Source organism: Hemicordylus capensis, chromosome 1 (assembly GCF_027244095.1).
Source record: "Hemicordylus capensis ecotype Gifberg chromosome 1, rHemCap1.1.pri, whole genome shotgun sequence".
Taxonomy (NCBI): Eukaryota; Metazoa; Chordata; class Lepidosauria; order Squamata; family Cordylidae; genus Hemicordylus; species Hemicordylus capensis.
This window is the reverse complement of record NC_069657.1, coordinates 59,149,476-59,170,057: the sequence shown is the minus strand read 5'-3', so window position 1 is coordinate 59,170,057 and position 20,582 is coordinate 59,149,476. Positions and strand designations below refer to the sequence as shown.

The 20,582-nt window shown below is 43.1% G+C and overlaps 1 protein-coding gene across 4 annotated transcripts in view; it reads right to left on the bottom strand.

Moving 5' to 3' along the window:
* The window catches only part of PRKD1 (protein kinase D1), a 194,338-nt gene that overhangs the window by 27,875 nt on the left and 145,881 nt on the right, over positions 1-20,582 (bottom strand). For all 4 annotated transcript variants that reach the window (XM_053284026.1, XM_053284030.1, XM_053284029.1 and 1 more), the window contains 8 exons: positions 19,853-20,054; positions 16,942-17,065; positions 14,219-14,296; positions 11,642-11,918; positions 9,335-9,387; positions 8,006-8,078; positions 2,595-2,701; positions 1,184-1,345 (listed from right to left, as the gene is read on the bottom strand). In XM_053284026.1, coding sequence (XP_053140001.1) covers positions 1,184-1,345; positions 2,595-2,701; positions 8,006-8,078; positions 9,335-9,387; positions 11,642-11,918; positions 14,219-14,296; positions 16,942-17,065; positions 19,853-20,054 — 1,076 coding nt within the window. The remainder of the gene's footprint in view (positions 1-1,183; positions 1,346-2,594; positions 2,702-8,005; positions 8,079-9,334; positions 9,388-11,641; positions 11,919-14,218; positions 14,297-16,941; positions 17,066-19,852; positions 20,055-20,582) is intronic.

Below are 20,582 nucleotides of genomic sequence, written 5' to 3'. Positions count from 1 at the left end.
TTTTAAATTAATTAAGAATCAAATCAAATCAAATCAGATCTGAAAATCAGAATTTAAAAGGCCTGGCTGAACAAGAATGTATTTACCTGGTGTCTAAAAGAACAAAGTGATGAAGCCAGGTGAACCTAACTGAGGAGGCTTTTTCATGAACGGGGTACAACCACTGAAAAGGCTCTCACCCTGGTAGCCACCTACCTCACCTCATTTGGCAGGGGCACCCGGCCTCTGAAGAAGATCTTAAGGTCTGGGTTGAGACATATGGGGCAAGGCACTCTCTCAGGTAAGCCAGTCCCAAGCCATTTAGGGCTTTAAAGGTTAAAACTAGCACTTTGAATTGGGCCCGGAAACAGTGCAGCTGATGAACAACTGGCATAATATGCTTTGTCAAAAAGCTTTTGACAAACTCCCTCACTAAACGCTCTTGAGTAAACTAACTACCCGTAACTCCATGGGTAATCCCAAATTTGTAGATGATACCAAATTATTTAGGGTACCATTATTTAGGGTAAAATTATTTAAACCAAAACAGATTGCAAAGAATTCAGAAAGGATCTCTCCCAACTGAGTGAATGGATAACAAAACTGCAAATATGGTTCGATGTAAATAATAATAGAAGCTAGAAGTTGGAATGTATTCCAAAAAGGAGGAAAGGTACCACAATATTTAGGAGGACACCAGCATGGCTAACAAGTAGAGTCAGGGCAGCTATAAAAGAGAAGACTTCCTTCAGAGGTCTACTGCAATGCACTCCAAGTAGGGCTGCCTTTGTACATAGTTCAGAAACTTCAGTTAGTCCAAAATGTGGCAGCCAGATTGGTCTCTTGGGTATCCCGGAGAGACCACATTATGTCTATTCTTAAACAATTGCACTGGCTGCCGACATGTTTCCGAGCAAAGTACAAAGTGCTGGTTATTATCTTTAAAGCCCTTAATGGCTTAGGTCCGGGTTACCTCAGCTTGATATATATGAACTGTAACAGCAATGGAGTAATGGAAATGCCCAAATTATTTTTAGGCCACTCTGGATTGCCCACCTCCCACAAACCTTGACTGTGTACCATCCATAGACATGTACTGTTCTTAATAATTATTATTATTTAAATAATAATTAATTTTCATTGACAGAAGTGACTACCATAGAAAAGGAAACACATAATCTGACATCCCCTAATGGGCTTTTACCTGTGTAATTAAAAACTTGGTTATTCGCTCTGGCAATCTTCCCTTTTCACTTGACAAGATCATCTCCAGCATGTCTCCATGGAGCTTTTCCATAACAACAAACACTCTTTCTGGTGTCTCAAACATGCATTCCAGATTTACAACCCCCGGGTGATGCAGATTCTATTATTAAAGATAAACAGTGTTTGAATTAGTCCAATTTGTCTAGATCCAATGACAAGGCTCAGGAAGCATTAGGTTTTTATGTAGCCATTCATTTTTCAAGCCCTTTGGCACCAGCAGAAGTGCAACCAGCCTGAACAATTCTAGCAACCATTTACTATGCAAAATTAAACAGCCAAGATAGCCCAAATGTGCCTAGACATTTTCAATATGTTAGATTCTCACCAACAGCATTTTAGTGTTCTTTGAGGAACAGGCACTTTTCCCTAATCACTTTATAAGCACTTTATATTAAGAGCAGCAGAGTAGATCCATGTTACTCTTCAGGAAGCTCTAATGCATACAGTATGTATGGATATGCAGAGATTTTCATTTTTATAGTTGATGTAAAAATTATAAGTTCAGTCTAGGGATATGCACTTTTCGAGCACTTTTAGGGAAAGGGGACAGAGAACTTTAAGGAAATGGAGAGCAGGTTCTTACCAGCCCCATGCCTCCCCATTCTGCTTCCAGATGGGTGGTGCATGGAGCAATAACCCCCATGTAGTGCCAGCATAAACATGGCACCCGTGGGTGCCATTTGCATGGTCAGCAACACCATGCTGACCACGCAAATGGCACCTACACATGTGCAGACGCCACATGTGTGCTGACCACACCAATGGCACACACGCATGCACAGATGCCATGTGTGTGCTGGTGCTGTACAGGGGTTATTGGGACACCCCAGCAGGAAGCAGAATGGGGCAGAAGAGAGCAGGTAAGAACCTGCTCTCCTTTTTCTTAAAGTTCTCTGTCTCCTTTCCCTAAAGGTGCTTGAATCATGCTTTGAACTACAGTCTGGGCACATCCCTAATTCAGTCCTCATGCAGTTCTCTTCTTAACCAAAGAAAAGGAGAATGGATTACTTCACAGTGCCTGCCTGCTATACATGTAGGGACAGATGAGGATCTCTTTAAATCCACTGATTTAGTCATGTATCAGAATAATTATGTTTGGTTTTTCCCCTTAAAAGTCCATTTCATTTCTGCTATTTCAGATTATGCAGATTAGCAAATTTCTGTATCTAAAGCAGATTGGAAATTGTTTAAAAAAAAATCACCTGACAACTTTACCTAGGGATACAATGCATAATTAGTTACATAGATGTCTACTGCTGAAATAGACATTTCAGTTTCTCAATGAGTTTTATTGCCCTGTTACAAATTAAATACATAGAGGATATAATTGGTAATTAAATAAAAGATACCTGTAAAATTGCAACCTCATTACGAAGTTGGCTTTCTTGCTTAGTTGGAAATCTCAGTTTGTCAATGATTTTAATTGCTACATCTCTTCCTGTTTTGCGATGTTTTCCTGTTTGATGAAAAATATGCCAATTAACATGATCAGCTCTAAGAAGCATCACCTTTCTAGAACTCAAGTTTGATGTTTTATACAAAACCCAACTGTCAAGGTTTCAACCAAGAGAAGAATATATGAAGGTATTCAGCTCTTTTTTGTTAAGTTCATTTATTTTTTAACACATTTTCAAATGAGGAGAATGATGGGGCAGCTAGAGAGGCTGGTAATAGTGAAAAAAGAGCACAATGTGAAGAATAAAGAACTCCCCTTTACCTCATTCCAGCCTTATTATTTATTTTTTTATTTCATCTACTCATTCGATTTATATACTGTCCTTCCTAAAGTGGCTCAGGTTGATTAATACTACAATTAAAAAAATACATAACAATTAAAAAAATGTTTTAACACAGAATAAAATTAAAATAGATATTATTAAAAGCAAGGCTAAAGAGATGGGTCTTTAAGGCTCTTCTGAAGGCCTACTACCTTGTAACCACAGGTAGTGCGTTCCACAACCTAGGGGCAATAACTGAGAAAGCCTGATCCCAGGTTGCCACCAAATGAACCGGTGGCACCCAAAGACGGACCCCATCTGATGATCAAAATGAGCAGTGGGGATCTTGTAGAGAAAGGCACTCTCTCAGGTAACCTGGACCTAAGCCATTAAGGGCTTTAAAGGTAATAACTGGCATTTTGTATTTTGCTCAGAAACATATCGGCAGCCAGTGCAACTGTTTAAGAACAGGCATAATGTGGTCTCTCCGAGGTACCCCAGAGACTAATCTGGCTGCTGCATTTTGGACTAACTGATATTTTCGAACTGCATACAAAGGCAGCCCTACATAGAGCGCATTGCAGTAGTCCAACCTGGAGATTGCCAGCTGGTGTATCACTGTTTTCAGGTCATTCTCCTCAAGGAACAGGCGGAGTTGTTGAATCAATCGCAGCTGGTAAAAAGCGCTCCTGGCCACAGCCTCAACCTGAGGTTCCAGGGTGAGACCCGGGTCCAAGAGCACTCCCAAACTACAAACCTATTATTTCTGGGGAAGTGTAATCTCAACCAGAACAGGATATTCCATCCGATCTTGCAGATTACGACACCCAACAATGAGAACCTCTGTCTTGCTCATTTCATTTCATTCAGATTCATTTTATTATCCCTCATCCAGCCCATTAAAATGGCAGGCATTTTAGGGGCTAATACCATTTCCTGATAATGATGACAAGGAAAATTGATGTTGAAAATTGATATTGATGACAAGGCTGGTGGGTGTCATCAGCATATTGATAATATCCAGCACCAAATCCCCTGATGACCTCACCCAGCACCATCACAATACCTAGCGGATTCACCGTTACCGCTGATTCTATTATTATTATTTCGATTTCTATACCGCCCTTCCAAAAATGGCTCAGGGCGGTTTACACAGAGAAATAATAAATAAATAAATAAGATGGCTCCCTGTCCTCAAAGGACTCACATTCTAAAACAAAACATAAGATAGACACCAGCAACAGTCACTGAAAGTACTGTGCTGGGGGTGGATAGGTCCAGTTACTCTCCCCCTGCTAAATAAAGAGAATCACCACGGTAAAAGGTGCCTCTTTGCCCAGTTAGCAGAGCAAAGCAGGGCCAGTTAGCAGGGCAAATTACTTTTGCTTGTAATTTTTCTATTATTCACCCAGTGGTTTCATGTAGATGTTAAAAAGAATTGGTGACAGAATGGAGCCTTGAGGGACTCCATATAGCAGCTCCCATTTTGAAGAGCAACAGTCACCAAGCACCACCATCTGAAATCTACCCAAGATATAGGAATGGAACCACTGTAAAACTGTACCTCCTATCCCCAAATCCCTTAGGTGATCCAGAAGTGAATGGTATTGAAAGCCACTGAGAGATCCAAAGGATACAGGAGTCATACTCCCTCTGTCAATTCCTTGGTGAAGGTAATCTGTCAGGCTGACCAAGGGTGTCTCAACCCCATAGCCCACTCTAGCCAGCTTGAAATTGGTCTAAATAATCAGTTACCTCCAAGACCACTTGGAGCTGGTCAGCCACCATGCTCTCAATCATCTTACCCAACCATGGGAGGTTGGAGACTGGCCTATAATTATCCATCACCAAGGGATCCAAAGTGGGCTTCTTAAGAAGGGGTCTAACCACTGCAAACAAGATGGCATCCTGCCCTTCCTCTGTGAAGTATTAATGATATCTACTAGGGAAGCTCCAACACCTCCCTACAAGATGAAATCAGCCATGTTGGGCTGAGAACAGATGGCAGGCCATTGCACCAAAGAACAGGTGGTAGGTTGTAGCATTTCATGCAGCTTGTCCACATCTTCAGGAGTCACAAACTGGACCTCAAAACAGTGGTACATTTATTGGTAACATCCAGACTTGACTTCTGTAATGCGCTCTGCATGGGGCTGCCTTTATACGTAGTCTGGAAACTTCAGTTGGTTCAGAATGCGGCAGCCAGGTTGGTCTTTGGGTCATCTCGGAGAGACCATGTTACTCCTTTACTGATGGAGCTATACTGGCTGCCAATAGGTTTCCGGACAAAGTACAAAGTGCTAGTTATAAAGCCCTAAATGGCTTAGGCCCTGGGTATCTAAGAGAGCGTCTTCTTCACTATAAGCCCCACTGCCCACTGAGGTCATCTGAGGAGGTCTGACTCCAGTTACTGCCAACTTGTTTGGTGGCTACACAGAGACGGACCTTCTCGGTCACTGCCCCAAGATTGTGGAATGCGCTCCCGGCTGAGATACGATCCTCCCCATCTCTGGCAATTTTCAAAAAATACCTGAAAACCCATCTTTTCGCCTAAACTTTCTCAGCTTCCTAATTTTTGGGAGTTTTAACCTCTGGTTTATTTTTAAATTTTTAAATTGTTTTAAGTTTTTTGTATATATTTTTAACTGGTTTTGTGCTATTGTAAACCGCCCAGAGATGAAAGTTTGGAGCGGTGTACAAATTAGATTGATTGATTGATTGATTAATTAATTAATTAAATAAACTGCAACTGATCCAATCTCACAAGAGAGATTGTTGGACACCCCCTTAAATTGACCCTGCAGAAATACTGGAGTCCAGCTCAACCCCAATGTGAGACATTTTATCTGCAAAGAACTCATTATATGCGTCATGGTGAGACAACATTTCCGGAAACGGATTTGAAACAGAAGGGGTTTTAGTTAAACACCTAACAATCCAGGACAGCTCTGCTGGATGAGAAGTTGCAGATGCAACATACACAGTATAAAATCACTTCCTTGCTGCATGTATTGACACAGCATAGGCCTTCAGATGGGCTCTATGCTGTGTCTTATCAAATTCAAGATGAGTCCTTCATTTGTGCTCCAGTTGTCTACCTTGCTGCTTCAGCTCCCGTACCTCTTCCTTATACTATGGAGCTAATTTTGAAGTGGGTGAGAGAGGACACTTAGGAGCAATCATGTGTACTGCCCTGATAAGTTCTCTGTTCCAAGTATCCACCACGGCATCTACAGAATCACTGGAAGAACCAACTTCAAAACCCTCCAAGGCCCTTTGGAATCTTATGGGATCCAACAGCCTTCTCAGACCTTCTAATAGGTCCACCATCCCTGCAGGGATCTGACGTGACTGTGAAACCAACCTTAACCAGGAAGTGGTCCGTCCATGACAATGGGGAGATTAAAGCAGACCTCACACATAGAAAACCCCCCTGATCCAAGCAAAAGACCAAAACTGGTGTGTGACCAGCAACATGCGTAGGTCCCAGGATTACTTAGTCTGCAGCCCCCACAACTGCATTTTGTAAAACAAAAAAGATTTTTGTCAGGGACCCAATGATCAGGCTGTGGAGACCAGAGGAAGCTGCCTTTTCCTTGATCGGGGGCTGCCAGCATGCCCCTGATTGCCCCTACTACCAACCAGACTGAACCATACTGGCTTCTCTGGTCCTCCGACACTCTGTTGTAGGCATATGGTGAGATCTCACGAGACGCGAGTAGCAACTCGATGATCTCGGGATGACTTACGGATCTTCCGAGAGTACCTGCAAGACTTCACGGATATATATGGGCAGGTCGGCCAGTGATGGGGGCCAGAGATGTGAGAGCTGCTTCTGGAGCAGGAGCCCTAGGAGGAGGCACCCAGGTCTAACCAAGGTGGTTGTGGTTGGCATGTGAAGTTAACAGGCACCAGGCCCTGTTGATTACCTGGGCTAATTCTCTGAGGCTGGACCTTCCTCAGAGAGGCTCCCCCAAAAGGGGGATTATCAGGAGCGTGTCCGCACCTGGTGGTATGACCATTTTAAAAAAGAAAATGAACGACAAACTACTGAATGTCAGACATATTTTGGCCCATAGATTTGGCATGCAATTTGGGTCCACTGAAATAAATTGCCATTGCCAGGGCTGGCCCATTCACTCAGCAGTCCTAGATGGTCACCTAGGGCACCAATTTTTGACAGGCACTGCAGATCCCTGGGCGGAATTTGAGTGGGCAAGTCCCACCTCCTAGCTCATCTCTGGCTCCTTCCTTGCTCAGTACACTTGTCCCTGCCCCCACCCTGCCTCCCTCTACTCTGCTACAGCTGTGGCTGCTCAGGCATTCTGGTTTCACAAATGCCCGGACCCCAAACAGGAAGTAAGTGATGTGCATAACCTTTGGCTTGACTGTGGCTGATCCTGGTTGGTCGTGAAGGGAAGCTCTTCACAGCACTGTTGAAAGCTTCTTTCAGGGAGACAGAGTTTGGTTGGCCCTGAGGATCTCAGGACCTGCACTAATGAGGGGAGGGAGGTGGCGGCAGTAGAGGAAGAGCAGGTGTTGGATGGGCTCCTCAACTCTTTCCCCTCTCCTGCTTTATCCCGAAATGAGCATGAGCTAGTGACTTGCTGGTCATCCACACAGGTTGTTCATTCAAGCTAGTGAAGGAGCAGCCTGAGCAGCTCAGGTTGAAGCCAGGGCTTCGCACTTCTTGGGGGTGGGGGAAGGTGCCAAAGTAACAGCACAGAGCACCAAAAACCCTAGAGCCAGCCCTAGCCATTGTTCATAGACCAGAGCACCCTGCACATATATGGCTCCCATCACTAGTCATAGGAGGGAATCATCTGAAAGAACACAGATATCTTTTCCCCCAAGAGAATCCAATTGCATGCATAGGCCAGCTCTGCCAAAACATAGCAACAGCCTTCATATCGAGATAGGACTGGACTTTTATTTCCTGTACGCTTGCCAGAGGGAGGGGGGAAATCCTTGCTTTATTATGCATGTTAAATGCTATATTTCTTCCCCATTTTCATATCTATGATATATGTGGAAAGTCTTACCTCCATAAACAATTCCAAACTGCCCTGATCCCAGCACCTCATCTGGAAAGATCTGGTATACTGTGCTAATATCCTGTTGTACAAATATATGCCATGTTATGCCTCAAAGTATGGAAACAAAGTTGAAATCTGAATTGTTTTGCTGAAGCTACATCATTAAGAAAATAATTGATGGATAGAGATGATACTGAATGGCATGAAAAATGCAATTTAGTGACAGTGTTTTTGTTCTGTTAAGGCAGACTCCATACATATTTCAGCACTGCTCTCTGAAAGCCATCTTGGGTTGTGGCTCATTTTGGAATCCCTCTGATGAGCTGTGGTCCTCAGTTTGGCACACACACAGAGACCCTGAATGGCTCTGCATATACACAGTACATTCAAAGGCGTGGGTATCATGGAATTGTAGTTCCCATTGACAGAGGAACCCCAAATACATCTTACATGTCAGTGACATCTGAAGACTGTGTGCAGGCTGTACTTTCTCCCCACACCCAGAAGAGGCAGTGGCCAATATCTTCATTAATTGTGATCCCACATGCAGTAAAGAAGCATCCACTGTGTACAGCTTCTGGAGCTCCACAGTGGTTATTGCACAGGTTGGGGGCACTATTTCCCCAATTTCTCCTTCCCACAGAAGTTCCCTACCCTTTCTGAAAATATGTCCTTGAAGGCAGCCTGCGGGGCGGGGGTGCTATTTCCATGGATCTCTCCTTCCTCCATAAATGCCCTGCAGCATTTCCAGGAGATTGAGAGATTGGCAAACCTCTCCCCACTCTTGCAATAACTGCTGTGGAACTCCAGAAGCTCTTTGAAGTGGTGATGCTTCTTGCCTGTGCATGGGTTAGTGAAGATGTCATCCTGTGCCTCAGAGGGCTTGGCCCATTCTGCAAAACCTGCAAACTATATAGCTCAGAAACCTCTAGGCTCTAGCATGCTCCAATGAGCTCATCAGGCTAGACTGGATCTAGAAAGAACTTCAAAGACTCTGTTGGATCCTCAACTTACTGGGAGGAATCCTGGAACTAAGAGACTTGCAGACAGAAAGGTAGAATTCTAGGAAAATCTGTTAAAGTGGACCATTTTTCTGAGGGGAACAACATAGTTTCACAATTTGGGGCAAAAAGGAAAAATGAACTATAAATTGCCCTTAAGATTTTAAACTTTTGTATCTGAATAAAAAATAAAAGTGCGATGGAGATCATTATTCACAGTGCTACTTTTTGTCTTTTGGTAAGGAAAATATCCAATGAGACATCTTCTAAAACCTTTCTCAAAACACATGCATGACTTTGCAGACTTCTCTATTATGACTAGCATAATACTTACCACATTTTCTTGGACTTGGCAATTTGACACTGAAATACTGATGGATATATTTCCTAGGAAGAGAAGGGACAATAAGAACTGGAGATCTCTCTCTCTCTCTCTCTCTCTCATTCTCTTGCGCGCGCATGCGCGCGCACGCACTCTCTCTTTCCCCACAAAAGGAAGGTGCATTTGGAGAATCGCTAAATAATAATAGCCCAATCCATGGCACACAAGAGAGAAATTACTTCAGATGGAACCACAGCACAGCTTCTCCCTACGTTTAGCTGATTTATCTAATCTTTTCATATAAAGATATATGGGATAGGTACTTTTGTGACCAGATCCAATAGGGATACTGTGTAATATACCAGAGAGATCTTTGGGGTGTCATTGGTTTATTGATTCAGGAACAAAGGGGAATCCTTGTACTGAGCAGGGAACTGCTGAGAGTAGAGAGGGCAGGAATTACCACATTATGAGTGATATGAGCGAACAGTGGGACCAGTTCATTTCTGGCATTTATAGTGATTTGTGGATGCTTGAAAATAGATTTTCAAACCAAGGTTTAAGATAAATTGAAAAAGGAATAATTTGCTTAAATTCTTTAAGTTTAAATAAATTTAAAAGTTTTTGGTAAATACATTATGAAATGTATTCCTAAGGATAGATCAACAAAATTCATCTTTCTTAATTCACTCAATTCAAGTGCTTTCATAGCCTTAAGTCTCAGAGCTACTAAGCCGTTCAACAGCCCATAAAAAGGTGAAACATTTGAGGGTCCCAATTTTATTCCAATTTTGCCTAGATTTGCACCAAAACTTTCTGATAGGATGAACTTTCAACATAATCCTACAAATAATGCTCATTTTTAAAAAAAGAATTATGGCATAATTTTCATGGAGATTAACTGATTTCAGAGTAACTCAGTGACATTCAACATCTCGCCCAGTTTCAGACCATCAATTTCTCTCTTCTCACCCATTACAAACTTAAGTAAATTCAGGGGGTCAAGACTGGAAGCAAAATGGGGCCATCACAAAATAAGCTAGTGGCTTCTACATATTTGTTAAAAGAACCCAGGCCTCTGCACTCAGGGGCCACGCCTGGTGCTCAAGCCACGCCCCCTGCCTCTAATGCACTGCAGCATCCTCACTCTGCTACTGCTTGCATGAGCCTTTAACACTTACAGTATCCTGGAGGTAGGCATTAAAGTAAAGTAAAGTGTTCCGTCAAGTCACTTTCAACTCCTGGTGCCCATGGTGCCCTGTGGTTTTCTCTTGGAAGCATACAGGAGGCATTTACCATTGCCTCCTCCCGCACAGTATGAGACGATGCCTTTCAGCATCTTCCTATATTGCTGCTCCCCTATATAGTGTCAGCGGGGATTCAAACCGGCAACCTTCTGCTTGTTAGTCAAACATTTCCCCGCTGTGCCATTAGGTGGCTTGGAGGTGGGCATTAGGGTAGGGGAAATGTAGCATTTTGCTGCAGGGAAAGAAGTTGCTTCTGAAGGAATCTTGGCTGATTTGTGATTCCACAGCAAATATGTCAACAGTGTACAGCTGCTATAAAGGAATGGGGCCTTTGGAATGGTACCTACTCTTGCATTGATCTAACAATTCATCTATATCATAATGATATCCAGATTTTCGAATAAGCTCTAAAAACGCTGTGCAATTTTAATAATAGTCATATACATGAAAATGATGTTGAGGTCGTTCTCACCATCAGCCCTACCTGGGCAGGACAGGGCTACCCCTGGGTAGGTCTGGTTGTGAGAAGTGTCAAGATCGCTCCCAATGCTGTCACTCATTCCCCAGGGAGCCCTGCTTTTTAACCCAGGCTTATAGTGAGGTAGGATGACAAGCGAGTGTCTCCCGCCCCACTTGCCAGTTGTGTGCATGATTGAGCTGCTGGCAATGGTTCCCAGGTTGCCGACAGCTATCTTACCTATAGAACTGTGGGGGGAGGAGAGTCCAGCAGCAGGGAGTTACCCCAATGCACTGTGCTGCTTGCTGGCAGCCAGCTTCCTTTCTCCCCACTCCCAATTGCTGCTCGGCTCACCAATTGTGCTGATTGTGTGGGCATGAATGCAGCAGAGCCCAGAAGTGGCCTGGATCATGTGGGGGAACACGATCCTTTCCCCAGCTCTTGCTTTCCCTCAGCCTCCCCACTTTGGTCGTGAGAAAAATCTCTAATACTAGAGGTGTACATCTGAGTGCTCAAGTAGGAATATGCAATTCCATTTCACTGCCAGCACCAAGGAGTCGACTGTACATGGTTTTTGCACTGGTTTGTTTTAAAATAGAAAGCTCATTAACTCACTGTGTAGATTTGGTCCAGAACCAGTGGATGCTCCTTTAGGGATAACAGGCATGAGGGCATGCTGGATTGCCATCTCCCACATCCTTGCGACATCTGGGCCACAACCACTTGTGAGAACACTGTTGTTATCTGGAGGACTTAGATTTTCAACGTTTTCCCCAACATAGTAGACTACATTTGCTGTGGTTATTTCAAAGCAATGGGGATTAGCTTCCTGCGGCAACAGACTGAAGTTTTTTGCAGGTTCCAGGGATAAAATTTCAGACAGTGGAATTTCCTGGGAAGAATTATTAATCATCATCATCTTCTTCAACACTTTTCCATATACAAAATGCTTTAATATTCTTGCATCCATTTACAGAAGAATATAATTTTGCACCTCTAAAAATTTACGTGCATGCAATTTTTTAAGGAAGCAGTACAAAACTGCCCAAAAGATCACCAACTTTAATGTGCACCTGTAGAAGCCAATAGTATGTTGGGGTTGCCAGATAGAAAGGAAGTCTATACTTTGATCCAGTATACACTGGATCACAATATTATTCTTCAAAACGCAGAATTGTAAATAGGTTGGGAATTGTAGTTCCACAATTTAATCCCACACCTTGACATCAGAGTTTCTTCTTTCCTTCTGTCCTATTTGCATAAGGAAGGTTCCTGTTGCCTTTGTTTAGGACATCTCAGTTTATGTGGCAGTCAAATTAAAAGCAGGGAGTGACCCTCTTATAATTAGTTCTTTCTAGTAAGAAGTCCAAAATTGAATTAGAGGGATAATGTGAGTAATGGAGAGAGATGTTAGTAGCATATTAACTTTGGGTGAGAACCCAGGTGTATGTCTTCAATTAAATTTAATAAGTTTTAATAGCCATGATATACTGAAGAAACAAATAAGCTGACTGCTAGAAGGCATATGGCAGAAAATTCACAGTGACTCTGACCGAACACAGGATGCAGCCATGTTAAGTTTACTCTGTGGTGGTGGTGGTGTGATGATGACAGCAAAGAAAGTTCACTTCTCTACCACCATTTTATTTACACAAAATTGTCCAGTGGAGCCTTCCCAAGCAGTTAGGAGCTCCTTGTGGGCCAATTCAGAGTACCATATATGGAACACTTGGTGGCCTTTTGCTGTGACCAATTTGCTAATCATTTTACAGACAAAACTACTCAGACTTCAGGAAACTCAATGGTTATGTAGCTTCTGAAAAAAGGAGAATGGAAAAGCTAGAGTCTTTTCCCCTATTCTCTACCTCCAAAGGAGGGGGGACTACCTAAAGGTCAGGAAAAAAGATACAAGATGTCCCGAGAGAAGGCACCCAGACAGATTCCTGAGAATATCTCTTTGATGGAGCCTCAAAGCTTTCTCCTTTCAACACTCCACCCATTTCCCCTCTTCTCAGCTCCATCCTGTGTTCTTTTATTTCTTGCTTCCTTCTTCTTTAGGCATATTTCTCTTTACAATATGCTCTTTATTTTTGTTCCATTCCCAAGGAATAATAATTCTCTTTATTTTTGTTCCATTGCTAATCAAGGTTTTCCCTGTTCATAGCTTGAAGGCTCCTCTCTGGACAAAAGGTTGCAACCATAGCCTGGGATATCACAGGGCAATGGACTGGATTCCCAGGTAGCTATGACCTTGTTTGAAACCCTAGAACTCTTTAAGTAGAGTGGGAAGAGGAAGTACAGGGAGGTACTGTAGATAAAATGTGCAGGGTTTAGGGTAGAGTTCGTAGGAATATTTAATCATTTGATATTAGGAATGTCCTTGTATTGTCATGCAGTCAAATTCACTGTGAGTTCATCTTTCCATATTCATGTATGCTTTATATGTAACACTATTTCATCAGCCTTAGAATTCATTAAGCAATTGTTTATCTGTTCTAAGCATTGATTATGTTGCTATAATCTTATTTCCCATTGTTTATTGGGTCTGGTGCCTCAAATTCACATAGGAGATAAGCTTTTTCTTTGTCCAGATTCTTAATACATTTGCCTGTCCGCTTCCTGTTTTGCCTGTTTGCTTCTGGGTCCAATTTAGAGTGCTGGTTCTCACCTACAAAACCCTGATGGGCTTAGCACCTGTATATCTTTGGGATTGCCTCTCTTGGCCAGTTATATCCTGTCCTGTGAGCTCTTTTCAGCTGGCCCTCCTTAGTGTCCTGGGCCCTAGTGTAGTGCGTGGTGCTTGGGCCCGTAGGAGGGCCTTCTCTGTGGCCGCCCCTCTTCTTTGGAACACCTTCCCCCAACATTTTGCCAGGCTTTTGGCCCTTCATTTTTTAATAAAGTATTGCTATTGTTATTGTTCACTGCCTAGAGACTTTGAAGGTGATATCCAAGAACATCTTAATAAATAAATAAATAATAAATACAAGCCGCAATGAAAAAAACTGGAGTAGTTTATGTAGAACTTACCACAGTTAAATTAGATGCAACTGGAGAGCCTTCATAACACTATTATAATGCATTGTTATAGTGTATAATAACCACCAGCACAAATAACCACCAGCACAACAATATAGCTAACTATCCACAATGTATTTCTAATCATAGTTATCTTCTTTGATATAGCATTTTTACCTTGTAGTATTTGCTTCCAGTATCATTTTGAAACAATGTGATACATTTGCTGTCTAATCTCCAGTAGTGCCGCTTTCTCTGTAGTGTAAGAAAAACAATTACAGTCAATTTAGTAAAATTTTAGTAAAGGATATAGTAATAATGAGATAAAATTAATGAAATAATGTACCTGATGAATGCTGAAATGAATTGTGAAGGATATCTATTTCATATTTAATAAAAGTTCTGTTATAGCATTGTTTTAACATTACCAAATATATATTCTTAAAATATATTTGGAAATCCAGTTTTTCCTGAAAACGGTGTTTTCTGGTAAGTGCAGTCTTTTGCTTCCTTCATAAATATCTATGCATGACATGACCTAGTGTTTGTTAGAGCTTACTGAAAAGTTACTACTAACAGCAATTAACATTCTACATAATTGACCATGTCCTAGACTCAATCTGACATGTACTACCCTGAGACACCATTAAGATTACAGAGACAAGTATTTGTCAGACAGTAATGTAGGGAGAGTGCTTTTTTGTAGTCTTAGAAAACTGGCAATTATTTTCTAACCAGAGTTAAGGAAAAGTTGTGGAGTAATTTGTAGCATGGGAGCACAGGAATGAAGAGGGAGAATATGTGAGAAGATTCAGAGAGAGAGAGAGAGAGAGAGAGAGAGAGAGAGAGAGAGATCTGTGTTCATACATACAGAGTTCTCAAGGAACTGATTGAAGAAAGAAGAAAGAGTAGAGAGGAATGAACACCTGAACTCAGTATGGACATCCCTTTCCTTTACATCCACCTCACTGAAAATAGTAACACTGGCAGTGTCGTCATCATCCTGATGTGTCTGAAAGTATGCATCACAGGTTAGATGCAGCAAGCAAGAGAAGACTGCACTTGGACTTCAGGGATGGAAATGTAGCTCAGTTGCAGAGCAACATGCTTTGTATGCAGAAGATCACAGGTTCAATCCCTGGGATCTCCAGGTAGGATTGGGAAAGATCCCACTGAAACCTGGATGTACAGCCAGTCAGTGCAGACAATGGTGAGCTAGAGAACTCCGTGATCTGACTCTGCAAAGGCAGCTTCTTATGTAATGATGTTATTTCTCCATACTTAGTTGATACTGTGAGTGCGCTACAGGATCTCTGCTGACATTGCTTGATTTGTGGGTAATCTGTAATTTATCTTGCCTAGCACTAACATCCAGGAAGATCCAGGCCACATTGTGTTTCCTTCCCCATGCCAGCTTCAGCTCTCCTAGGCAATGCTATTGTGAGAAGGAGTCACACTATGAATTCTAACGTGGATCTACCACTCTACCACTTAGATCCTCTGAGGCTGTTGGAGCACCACTGGTGTGGCATCTCCTGCAAGGGCTGCCGTGATGCTAAGAAGGGGTCTTTTGCTTTAGAAGCCTCACAGTGCAGATCATGTGTTGTGGGGGAGAATGAATACTAAGCCCTTAAAATAGCTGGGCCGCACACCACTGGGTGCTGAATGCATTTTATATCTGTCCTTCCGAGAAGCTAGCTCTTGTGCAAGCAGTAGAGTTATTTCCAAAGCAGAAACCTGTTTTCTTTCACAGAATGCATTCTCTGGTTCAAGGTGACAGATGGGAATCTTGCACTTAGAAGACAGCAATGCGGACCATTTGTATGAACAACATAATCCAAGGTATTGTAAGGTGAAGGAACAATTGTGAGCTTTGTTTTATGCCAAGGCACCACAAACAAAGCTAGCACACCCTCCAGGTTCAGCAGATTTAAAGGAGACCAGCCCAGCTCACCTCTCCTATCGCTATGTGTCTCACTCTACAGCCCTTGCAGAACTGCCTCTTATACAACGCTGTAATTCTAAATGAGTCTTCAGAAAGCTCTGAATTTCCTTTCTTTCTAACCATAAATGACAGTAAGCTGTTTTCTAGAACATAATACTGACACATCTTGTTTTGATTTCCTTGGAATTTTCACATTCTGTGCTTTACCAATAGTCAATGTGACCCTTTGGATCTGTTTTGAACTCTAATGTTGCCCTGACAAAGGCAGTAAATCTTCCTCATACATAGCTCAAACTGTTCATATTGGATATTTCTACTTTAGGCCTGAAACAGTAAATCTACATGAGTGACATTTTAAAGTTGCTCAGACATACAAGTCTACCCAGGTTTACTTTTTCTGTCTTTGTACAGTGCTGAGGTCCTTTGTACATTTGGAACATTTTTTCACAGTCAAGAAAATAGCGGTGCAACACTGGTTGCACATCAGATACACTGGATCAGGATGATGAGATAATTCTGGGCAGCTTAGCTCGAAATGACCTCAAGGATTCTCTCTCCATTATGGAAAATATCCTGCTCCTGAATTCACCTCCTGCATATCCTGCCATGTTCAGAGGGATGTTTGGATGACACATTCATAAAAAAACAACAACCCTGCCCAGGAAGATCTTCTTTGCCCTCTTAGTTTGTTTTGATGCCATTTAAACCCACCTCTAAAGTGGCCTTTCATTTGTACTGTCAGCCTTCCGTGTTTCTGCAGCTATGTAGTACAGTCTGTTTTTAAGACTTTGATCTCTATTTTTATTGTTGTACTTAATGTATTGTCTTTCAGTTATGTAGTACTTCTGATTTAATGCCTTCTCACTTTTACGCTGCCTTGAGCATAGGAAAGGAAGGGTATAAATATTTTAAATAAATCAAGTTTGGTTATTTCTTTGTTCAACATCTTTCTTACCAGTGTGTCTTTGCTTGTGTAGTGAACCATCCATCCTTCTTTCACTACCGTGCTGCTTCTCCTTTTTGTATGCTTGACAGATTGCACCACTCTCATTAATGGGATATTGTTGCTTGTTGAAGGGCTTTAAAAAAATCAGCAAAATGAAGCAATACATAACTTTAATAAATGTGCCAAATAAATCCTTCCAAAGCAAGACAACCAAATTTGTTGTTTGTTGCACTCACATACTGCTGAACAACTGTTTGCTATGAGTGTTGTCTGGGGTGATATCTCAAGTGGAACAGAAGAAATCAGCTCATCAGAATTATGAGAATATCTCCCAGAGGAGCTTTGAGAAATGAACCAGTGAACCAATAAACTATGCTAGGCCTTATATATCTACCTTACAGTGACATAGCTTACAGACTGAATTTAAAACTTGAGGCTCCATCAAATCAACACTTACAGGTGAACCCTGTTATCCATGGGGGAACCATGGATAAGTCGTGGATATTGTGGCATTGAATTCAATGAGATTGGGGAGGTTAGTTTCCTAAATGAGATTGGGGGGTTAGTTTCCTCATAAAAAGGGGCAAAAACACAGAAAAAAGTGAGGAAAGTGTGGGGAAGAGGAAAATAAAGTGCCCTACAGTGCTCCATGGGTGCCCAGCTGTCCAGGAATCCTGAACCCCATCCCCAATTCCCCACTTTCCTGTGAAAAATCATGGGGGGGGGGTGCTTTTTTTAAGAGCCACAAAATGGCTCCTCTATTGGCAAAATGGCAGCTGAAAATGACCTCTCAACTGAGTTGCAGACATAGCAGGTAAAAAGCACTTCTGCATACTGCCACCACCTGCATCTCCAAGGACAATGTCATGTCCACAAGCACCCTCAAGCTGCAGACTTTGAGGCTATTCACACGATGGGGCAAAATCGGGCTTGCGAAGGCTAGCCCGATTTTGCCCCATCGTGTGAACCACCGGGCTTGGCTGCGAGCCCGATGGTTCCTAGGCGGGTAACCCGCCTAAGTACCCCTCCCCTTAGCCTGAGTTTGCAGAGCGCTCCACAAAACCGGGCTATCTGGTCATGAAGAGCCACGGCGCAGCTCTGTGGCAGACCTACTCACGAATAGACCCCCGGGGGAGGCGAAAAGCCACCTCCCGGCTCCGGGGGTCTCCCCAGTATGCCCTGTGCACTTGCGCAGGGCATATTGGGGTTTGTGGGGGCTGTGCGGCCCCCAAGCTCCCCAGGCTCCGCCACGGAGCGGGCAATTGTGTTGCTCCCTCCCCGCTTGTGAACGGGGAGAATGGGCTTAGCCCGCTCACTGCCCCAAACCGGGTCTCACGGATTGTGAGACCCAGTCCTTTGTTTTTCAGGGGGAGTGTGATCCCATCCAATATCAGGTTTACTCCACTACTTGGATAATCAGTTTTACCAACCCAGAACACTTCTGTCTTATCTGAATTATATTTCAGCTTGTTTGCCCCCATCTAGCCCAGAACAGCCTTCAAATCCCAGTTCAGAACATTCACTGAGACTATTCAAAGATGTGTGCAAAACTGGGCTAAGGAAGCAGCCCCGTTTTGCATGTGTGTGTGTGTGTGTGTGTGTGTGTGTGTGTGTGTGTGTGTGTACCACTGGGACTGGGCCTGATCCCAGCTGCACCATGGCGGCAAACCCGCTTATGAAGCCTCCCTCTAAAGTGAAGTTAAGGGAGCAAGTGCTCTCTTAACCTCATTTTTTCTGTGGCGTTCTCAAGGAGAGGGAGATCCCTAATATGTACCATGCACTCATGCGGTGCTTTAATGGTGCTCCAGGGGGACAGAGCAATGCCTCCTGGCACCCTGACCCTTGGAGCTACCGACAGCAGCCGGTGCTCATTTTGGTAGGTGATCAGCCCGCTCAAGGAAAGGAAACTGCTTGTCTGTGGGGAGGTAAACTCTTCAGGGCTTTCTCTCCGCTAACCCTATTGCCCTTTCTCACTGGTCATGAGAAAGGGCTCCCTGTCTTCCTGGTATCTGTTGACTTAAATGAAAGGTAGTGTTGGGTGTCATCCGTATATTGATGACACTGCAGCCCATACCCACAGGTGACCTCTCCCAGCAGTTTAATGTAGATGTTAAACAGAATGTATCCCTGCAGCACCCCATAGGCCAAAGGCCTTCCGAGTACAACCCTCCAGGTAAAACCAAAGCCACCATATAACTGTGCCCCCAAGTCACAACCCAGGGAGATGACCCAGAAAGATACAATGGTGGTTGGCATTGAAAGCTGCCAAGAGTCCAGGAGAATCAACAGTGCCACACTCCTATCTCCCTCATAGGTCATCCACCAGGGTGACCAAAGCAGTTTCCATCCCATATCCAGGCCAGAAGCCAGACTGGATAAACTGATAAACAGGATAAAAGCAACATGATTTGCATGCAGAAGGTATCAGATTCAATCTATGATCTGATACCCTGACCCACTTGAAGGGTCAGGGCATCTGATGATAAAACTTTAGATGGAGACCCTGGAGAACCACTGCTAGTCAGAGTAGATAGTACTAGGCTAGATGGCCCAAGTTTGAACTCAGTATGAGGTCGCTTATGTCCTGTTCTGGGCTATGCTGGGCTGTCTACCAAGGAAGGGATCCAGGAGTGCCATGGACCTTGGACAGTTCTGAGTGTAACAAGTCAGCTAGTGCCGAACAGGACAATAGGAGCTAGGCATGCAGCATGGACAGAATGTTGTTCCAGTGGCTTCCTGTAGCAGAATGCTGGTTCCAATGGAAGAGGGAACTGGATCTGCCCCTTACCTAGGGAGGGCTCTGTATTTTAAAGGCTGTATTTAATCAGCCTTTCCCCCCACCCCATAATGTTACTGACAGACATAGCAGGCAATAGCAAGCAACAACAGCAACAGATTCCACCACTATGAGGAAACTCACCTAATCATCCTATTATTCTCATCATGGTCACGATCAGCATCCTGCATTTCTCCATTGTCACTCTGGTTCATGATTGTCATCTCAGCATCATGGGCCATAGTCTCCTCCATTTCATCTAAGAGTCCACTGTTTCTCTCACTGTCATTGTCATCACTTCCTTCTTCCATGACCACATCAGACTCAGCACCAGGACTAAGCAAATCTGGGTTTTTCAAAAAGACATGAACATTTCAATCCAAAGTATGTTCCCATTGGGATTTGCTCAGAGCTAGATCTGAATATTGCACCTAAAGAGCATAAACAGCTGACAAGTACACCAAACATTCTAAGAGAGCTTTGAAAACTCTAATTCTAAATGGCATATTTAGGGGAGATTAGGGTATTCCAACCCCCATGTGACTCTTTGGGGATAGAAGAGTGTGGTGGATGTGGGGAAGATGATGCACATGCTCTTCTCATGTAGCACTGGCACTTATTGTCTGAACCAGCTCCTGCTTTCCAACTACGACGAATATTTATATACTGCTTTTCAACAAAAGTTCCAAAAGTGGTTTACATAGATATAGATAAATTTAAAAAATGGTTCACCATTCCCAAAGGGCTCACAATCTAAAAAATAAACACCAACAACAGCCACTAGAGGGATGCTGTGCTGGCGTTGGAGAGGGTCAGTTGCTCTCCCCCTGCTAAATAAAGAGAATCACCACTTTAAAAAGGTTCCTCTTTGCTC